Source organism: Peromyscus leucopus, chromosome 8b, assembly GCF_004664715.2.
Source record: "Peromyscus leucopus breed LL Stock chromosome 8b, UCI_PerLeu_2.1, whole genome shotgun sequence".
In the NCBI taxonomy this organism is placed as follows: Eukaryota; Metazoa; Chordata; class Mammalia; order Rodentia; family Cricetidae; genus Peromyscus; species Peromyscus leucopus.
In genome coordinates, this window is record NC_051086.1 from 92,947,063 (window position 1) to 92,955,513 (window position 8,451).

At 45.0% G+C, this 8,451-nt stretch overlaps 1 protein-coding gene across 1 annotated transcript; it reads left to right on the forward strand.

Moving 5' to 3' along the window:
- The first annotated feature begins 548 nt into the window (after positions 1 to 548).
- Positions 549 to 7,352, forward strand: Krt40 (keratin 40). The gene is made up of 7 exons (XM_028889524.2): positions 549 to 1,022; positions 2,369 to 2,451; positions 2,757 to 2,913; positions 3,955 to 4,116; positions 4,207 to 4,332; positions 5,448 to 5,668; positions 6,693 to 7,352. The coding sequence occupies exons 1-7, from the start codon at positions 591 to 593 to the stop codon at positions 6,790 to 6,792; spliced, it is 1,281 nt and encodes a 426-aa protein (XP_028745357.1). The 5' UTR covers positions 549 to 590; the 3' UTR covers positions 6,793 to 7,352.
- The last annotated feature ends 1,099 nt before the right edge of the window (positions 7,353 to 8,451 follow it).

The window sequence follows — 8,451 nt, forward strand, 5'->3', positions numbered from 1 at the left end:
TACTTGCTTCAAGTGGGCGCGCGCGCGCGCGCGCGCGCGCACACACACACACACACACACACACAAGCACTTCAAGATTGGTAACCACCATTTTCATGGCGGTTGGTAGCACAATCAAACACCTGCAATTTAATGAGCTGTGGTGTCTGTTTTTAAAGTAGACAAGAGCAATCAATTTTCAAAATCAAAACCTATGGAAATATTACTTTCTGTATCTCTAATGAGCTCTACCTATAATTACTGATGGCTCACATTTTCTCTTGGGTTCCTTAGTCTTTCAAAAGGATAATGTTTCCTATGACCATTTGCTAAAATAAGGATTTTATCCAAGCAGCATGTGGAAATGGCGTTAGTCCTGATTTAGTAACCTGAAGTTATCCTTCTTTTATGAGGCATAAAACTTCCTCGGTAAATAAGCAACACTAATGAGATGTTTGTAGGGAAACTGGCACCCGCGGTGCTAGAGAAAACACGTTGCGGCCTGTAAACAACCATTTGAGGGGTGATATAAAGGTCTCAGAAGGGAAGGGGATGTTTGGAGACGAGACCTCGGCACTACTGCATCCAGTCTGTTCATTCCTTCTCAGAAGATGGCTTCCGACGGTTCCCCTGGGTGCTGCTCTTCTGAGCCCTGTGCAGAGGCGTCAGGCTGCGTAGCTGCCTCACCCTGTCCCACCGACACAACTTGCCTTCCCAGCACCTGCGCCACATCCAGATGTCAGACCCCCAGCTTCCTCTGCAGGACTCACCTCTCACCCTGCTACTTCGCTGGCGGTTGTAACAGTCCGTGCCTGGTGGGGAGCTGTGCATGGTGTGAGGAAGGGGCGTTCAACAGTAATGAGAAGGAGACGATGCAGTTCCTGAATGACAGACTGGCCAGCTACCTGGAGAGGGTGAGAAGCCTGGAGGAGAACAACGCGGAACTGGAATGCAGGATCCGAGAGCAATGCGAGCCTGATGCCCCATTGGTGTGCCCGGATTACCAGCGTTACTTCGACACCATTGAAGAACTCCAACAAAAGGTTGTTTGTCTCGTTCCCTAGTGTTCTCTGCTTCCCATTTCTGATTTCGCTCATAGTTATCCTGGAGCAGGTTGCTTCGTTGATGTAAAACCAAAGGAGGAGGGATTCCAAGAGCCAATATGCTGCCAGAAAAAGAGGGCCATAGATGACAAGAAATCTGTCTCAGGGTCAGCACTAACTATTGAATGACTCTAGAAATGTCATCTCTCTGTAGACGTTGTCCTCTACAGAGAGGGAGAAGCTGAATCATGACATCTCAAATCTGTTCTGCGTGTATCATTGCATATTTATGTTCTTTATCAAACGGATTGTGAACATCATCTATTTTAGTTCACCTGGTGGTCGTTTTCCTTTAGTGTGTGTGTGTGTGTATGTGAGTGTGCATGTGGGGTTGGTGGGGAAGTGGAGGTATGTGCACGAGTGGAGGGAATGTATGTACATGCAGGAGGAGGCCTGAGGTCAATGGCAAGTGTCTTCCTCTCCCCACCTTGTTTTTAGAGACAGAGTCTCTCAAGGGAGATGGAGCTCACTGATATGACTGACTGGCTGGCCAGAGTTGTATCCCAGGGATACAGCTGCCTCCTCCTCCCCCGTACAAGGGTTAGCAGGCACACACCGCTGTAGTTAGCTTTTTTTACATGAGTTCTGTGGGACTGAACCCGGGACCTCCTGCTTGCATTGCAAATGTTCTACTGTCAAAGCCATCTCTTTTTTTCTAATTGATGAATTTCTATGACCACAGACAGAGACCCAACTCTAATAAATACTATCGACAGAGGAAACTAACAAAGCTCAACTGCCAATGATGACTGCAAAAGGCCTTGCCTTGTGTCACTTAGAAAGGAAACCTTGAGCTGAAGAGATGGCTGGCAGTGAATAGCAGCATTGTGCTGCTCACAAGCAGCCTGAGTTCAGTTCCCAGCACCCACGTACGGCAGCTCACAACCACCTATAATTTCATCTCTGAGGAGCTGACACCCTCTTCTGACCACCTAAGGCAATGCACAAGTCTACACACACAATCACACACATATACATACATACATACATGCACACAATAACACACACACATACACACACTCACACATATAATTGGAAAAACAAGATAAAATCTTTTTTTTTTTTTTTTTAGAAAGAGAACCTTTTTATTTCTGTATTTTGTTTCTGAATTGGCACTGCATGGTTTTTTGTTTTCTTCCTGGGATAGTTAATAGGAAACCCACATTGAAAGCGATGTTATGCTAACTTGCAAAGACTTCCATAAGCTAATGAATGGCATGGCTGTTAAAATAGATGTGTAGGTTTCTTTCAAAGAGCTGCTGATTCCATGATGACTTACCTCTTAGATCCTGTGCACCAAGGCAGAGAATTCTAGACTTGCCGTACAGGTGGACAACTGCAAATTGGCTGCTGATGATTTTAGGTCAAAGTAAGTCAAACTGTATTTATTTTTAAACCACCCTGTATTTTATGTATACAATTTGCATGTTAAATTTTAAATTTAATTTGAAAATAATAATGGCTTCCAATGAGACAGAAAATATTCTCTGTATGAGATTTTTTTTTTCTTTTTTTAAACTGAGAATGTTTGAAAATTAAAGTCACTATCATTTGGGATGCAAGGGGAATTGTGGTATGTGGCTCCCGGAGGCCACATGTCACTCACCCCTGTACCCCAGCATTTTGGTCAGTGTTTAGCCAAGTAAGCCCCCTCCTCTTTCTCTTGCTCTGAAGGTATGAGAGTGAACTGTCTCTTCGCCAGCTGGTAGAGAATGACATCAGTGGCCTTCGTGGGATCCTGGGTGAACTGACCCTGTGCAAATCAGATCTGGAGGCCCATGTGGAGTCTCTGAAAGATGATCTCATTTGCCTTAAGAAAGGCCATGAAGAGGTAAGCAAAGTGGCCACTGTGCCAAGGACTATAGGGAAGGAAAGTTCTATGGAGAGATTTCATAGGTCTGAACTGAACCAGGGCACACACTGACTAAGCTGGAACAAAACCAAAGGCATGCCTACTGCGTGGCCTGAGCACTGCAGTGTCTCCCAAGGTAGATGTGACATACAGCATGTGTCATTATGTGACATCACACTCAGCAGCGCCAGGGGCTGAGGCCACTCTCTCGCCTGCCATTGCTTGGTTGGAAAATGAACTCCACTAATGGCTTTTTCCATAGCTCTACTGTACAACAAGAAAATTAAGCTGATAAACAGGCTGTGTCTCTCCTTCCAAAAAAGGGGTAAATAGTCATGCAATATTAGGAGTAATATTTTCAGATATGGTGCATTGATATTCTTGTCTCTATCATAAACTGTTAAGAGTGAAAAGCAGAGTTACTTAACAAAGTAAAACAAAAATTTATTCTTTGCATATTTTGATGGTAATAATAGCTAGCAATTCCAGATACGTTAGCATGTTATCAAGAATTTTATAAATTTATTGTGTTTAACTCTTCCCTGTCTCACAATAACCCTCTGGGAAAGGGTACAATATTACAGCCATTTTGCAGATGAAGAAACTGAGACTTGAAACTAACAGAAAGAGAGGATGGAGAGATGACTCAGAGGTTAAGAGTGCTTACTGCTCTTCCAGAGGACCCAAGATCATTTTCCAGCACCATTTCAGGGAGCTCACAATTGCCCATAACTCCCAGCTCCATGTGGCAACAGACACACATACATGTAAATTTTTAAAATCTTTCTTAAACGGAAGTAATTTTAAAAAAAAAAAAAATTCAACCAAGAGAATCTGAATCAAACCCCCAGACTTTTACCCCCCCATGCCAAAAAACAAAATAGGCTATTTTTTTTTTATCAAATTGACATTTCATACACAACACACACACACACACACACACACACACACACACACACACACACACACACACACACACACACACCACTCTGACATTCTTTACTCCATTTCCACTCACAGGAAGTCAACCTGCTTCGTGAGCAGCTTGGAGATCGGCTCAGCGTGGAACTGGACACCGCCCCCACTGTGGACCTCAACAAGGTTCTGGATGAGATGCGATGTCAGTATGAGAGGGTGCTGGCCAATAACCGCAGGGATGCGGAGGAGTGGTTCACTGCTCAGGTCGGTGCCCACCGGAAAGGGCGGGCTACCGGAAAGGGCGGGCTTCCGGAAAGGAGCCTTGCCTGAGCTCTCAAACGTGGCCTGTTTCAGACAGAAGAGCTGAACCAGCAGCAGATGTCCAGTGCACAGCAGCTGCAAGGATGCCAGACTGAGATGCTGGAGCTGAAGCGCACGGCCAACGCTCTGGAAATTGAGCTCCAGGCGCAGCAAACCCTGGTGCGTGGGACAAACAGTGTCATCCCTTGTCAGCAACATGCCTGGAGAGGCTACACTCTTTGACAGAAGCCCAGGGAGCTGCTCACAGTTCGTGCAGCAGGACTGAGCATCCCACTAGTCCGGGTGGCATTTCCCTGCCTTTCTCCACATACATCAATAGTCCATATTGGTAGCAACGTGACAGGTCTACAGCTTTCTTGGTCTCATCAGGCCATCTCCTTGGTCCTCCTAGGCCTAAGTATGTTCCCAATACCACCCACTAAAAACAAAAAAAAAAAAGGCTCAGAACACAGTGTGACAGGGACAGCTGAGCCAAAGGCACTTCAGCTTAACAGATTTTAATTTCCTTTTGATCAATGGGCAATTTTCCAGTTTCACCATCAAATCTATAAGACACACACACACACACAAAATCGTTTTTCAAGTGTTCATACTATAACTGAGATCTGCACATTACCACCCCCCTCCCCACCCAAGCAACAACAGCACACCATGCAGTGAAAGTCACATGCACCAGGTCCCATCCGGCACCACAGCATGCACTGTTGGGTGGGGTCCAAGGAGCATACCCAGATGAACCACACCTGAGCATTCATCTAGGCGAGGCCCGGGTTAATCTATGGCGGACACCTTCACTAGCCTCCTTGAGCAAGTGGGGGAAGAAAGCTGGAGTCAAAGGAATTGAGTTCCAGACTGCTCTGCAGTTCTCAGGGGAAACCGAATCCAGGTGGTTGAACCCCCAATCTTCTGTCACTGCGATAACACTGCACTGTTCTTCCCCGCTGGGTACTCAAACTCAGAGTTCCCAAATGCTGTCAACCCTCCTTAAGCTACACAAATAAGTCCTAGGGGACAGTTGTCGCAAGGATAGAGGTGACACATTTAAAGGCCTTGAATTTTTTTTCCCAGGCACAGTACCAAGTGCTCCCCATATGTCAACTCATTTCACCCCCCTCCAGCCTCCCCATGACATAGGTACTTTGCATTCTCCATTGACTATAGGATAAAACGGAGGCTCAGAGAAGCTAAGTAACTTGCCTATAGACTCAGAGCAGGAAAGGAGTACAGCAAAGGAGCTGTCACAGGGTCCTTCTGAGAAGGTCTTCCTCTTGCAGACAGAATCTCTGGAGTGTACTGTGGCAGAAACTGAGGCCCAGTACAGCACACAGCTGACTCAGATGCAGTGCCTAATTGACAGTGTGGAGCACCAGCTGGCTGAGATCCGCTGTGACCTGGAGCGTCAGAACCAGGAGTACCAGGTGCTGCTGGACGTCCGGGCCCGGCTGGAGTGTGAGATCAACACGTACCGGGGCCTGCTGGAGAAAGAGGACAGCAGGCAAGTTCCACAGTTCCACAGTCCCCAGAGTCCCAGGGGGGAATCCTGCTTCCTCAGGACCTAAAGTCAACCCCCCACTAATAGGTTTAGGGGGTCTTTCTTTTTTAAAAAGTGTAGGAAAAGCCTGGCTAAGTGGCTCAGTGGATGTTTTAATTACATCTGTTTCTGTGACCAAAGACAACTTAAGGAAGAGAGTTTATTTTGGCTAAGAGTTGCCAATGGGTAAGAGTCTGTCATGGCGGGCAGAACGGCAGCAAACATCAGACCTGACAGAAGAAGCAGGAACTTTAGAGATCATATTCTCTACTGTAAACACAAGCAGGGAGAGTGAACCGTAGTGGGGCAAGGCTATACACTCTCAAAGCCCACCCCCAGTGAATGTACTTCCTCCATCAGAGCCGCACAACCTCCCCAGAACGTCAAGACAATCAGGAGCCAGATGTTTAAATACCTGAACCTACAGGGGACATTTCTCACTCAAACTACCACAGTGGGTAAAGGTTCTTACGGTGGAGCCTAGCAACCTGGAGTCGCTCCCTGGAACCTACATAGTGGAAAAAGAGAACTGACTGACTCTATAGGCGGTCCTCTGACCTACACACACACACACACACACACACACACACACACACACACACACACACACACAAAGTCAGTGTAAAAAGAAAAAGCTGAGGTTAAATCTCTGATAGTGGAAGTGTTCTAAAATATCCTCCCGTTCTGAAACAGAATGATTTTCATAGATCCATTTCCACGAGAGGAAATTGGGAAGGTACATGATGTAACATTTGACAGACTGAAGAAAAGGAGCTGAGCAGCAATCCCTGCTGCAGGGAGCAGGAAGCAGCACTGGAAGTGGACGTTATGGCTGTTCCGGGTCCAAAGATGGCACAGGCTAGGGCCAAATGCCAGGCCTCTCTTGAGCACAGTTTGTAAGGCAATTTCTAATGTTCCTGAGATGTTACTGAGATGGTACGCTACCAAAATCCTCTCACTAAACTTAGTTTGGATTGGTTTTCCCCAGACTCCCCTGCAATCCATGTTCTACAGTTCCCACATCAAACAGCACGTGTGAACCGTGTTCAGCCTATGTGATTTGCACAGTTGAAAACTGCTGTGCATGAATGTTAAATCTCCAGCAAGGTGGATCGAGATTTGGTGTTGGTGCTCAAGAAAGAAGTCCAACTTCAACCAGGCCACACTCCGTCTGGATACACAGATCCATCTGGGACTCAGAACCTCAACCAGGCACACCCAATGCAAAAACAGGGATCCACCCAGCTTACAGAGCCTGAAAATCTTCACTCAGCATCCTGGGTCTGTTGGTCATGTCTTCTGCCTTATGCAGGCTTGTGGTATTCTGGAAGCCCATAAAGCATTCTTGTTAATCTCCAAATAACACGTTTCATTTTTTTAGGATGGTAAATATAGGCTAGTAGCTAATTGTCATTGGTTATAATGGCCTCTTAACAGAAGAAAATTGGTCTAAGCCCATGACTATAGTCTGAATTTGCTTAAATCCAGACTGAAAATATCTTCAGTCTTCAATTAGATTAGATAATTCATGAGAAATGTTGCATACCTAAATAGATTAGATGAAAAGTACTTCCTATCTAAAAAGATGTTTGTATGTGTCTTTCTCAGAAATAAAATAACATTTCTTTTACTTTTAGTTTTAAATGCACAATGTTCTCCTATTTTAACTTTTGCATATTGAAAGAAAGAATATTCATAATTCCACCCCACAAATGGTCAATATTTAGTCAGGACTTCCAGTTTTCTTCTTATAATTGGTTTTTTCCACATAGAACTAATTATGCTTAACACGGCATACAGTTATATAATTTTCCCCTTATGCTATCTATGCATTTTAATCCTAATTTAAAAGAAAACATTTTTCTGTGTCCATCATTTTAGTGGCTGGGTTGCTTAACATATCATAAGACACAACTAGGTTATAAAAATCATTATTCTCATACATTTAAAAAGCAAAGTAAATCCAGATGTAGTCATTCACATCTGTAATCTTAGCAATCCGAAGAGAAAAAAAGAGGCAAAATTACTTCAATTCAAGACCAGGTTTGCATAGTATGAACCTAAATCTGGTGTCCATAGTGAGCTCCAAGGCTGTAGAGTAGGGAGCCCATAGTGGACTTCAAGTCTATAGAAAAAGACTGTGCTTCAAGAAACAGGGTGGGGGTGTGGTGGGGAGAAGGAAACTTCCAGAAAGATCACATACATCTTCATGTCTTTCTTCTTCCTTCTGAGAGAAATCCCCAGAATTCTTTTAATGTAATATTTTATTCTTTGAGAATTTCGTACATGAATTTGATCATATACACACACCCCCAACTCCACGCAGGCCCTTCCCACCTTAGTGTCCTCTTTTTTTTTTTTCTAACCCACTTAGTCCAGTTGGTGCTGTGTGTATATTCACGGGTGTGGGACCATCTACCAAGACCACACCCTTAAAGAAAACTGACTCTCCCTCCTCAAGAAGCCATTAACCGCCCATAGCTCCTCAGCCAGGGGTGGGAAACTGTGTGCCCCTCCTCACTCCATGGTGAAGTGTTGACTGGCATCCACAGCTAATTGAGGTTCACAAGTCCAGAAGTCCTCTCACACTCAGAAAACACTGTTCACTCCTGGACCTCTGGCTCTTACCATCTTTCCACCCTCTCTTTCACAAGAGTCCCTGAGTCTTAGGGGCAAGAGCATGTTTTAGATGTCTCATTTGTGACTGACCATCCCACTGACAAGTATTCACTGCACTTGACTAGTTG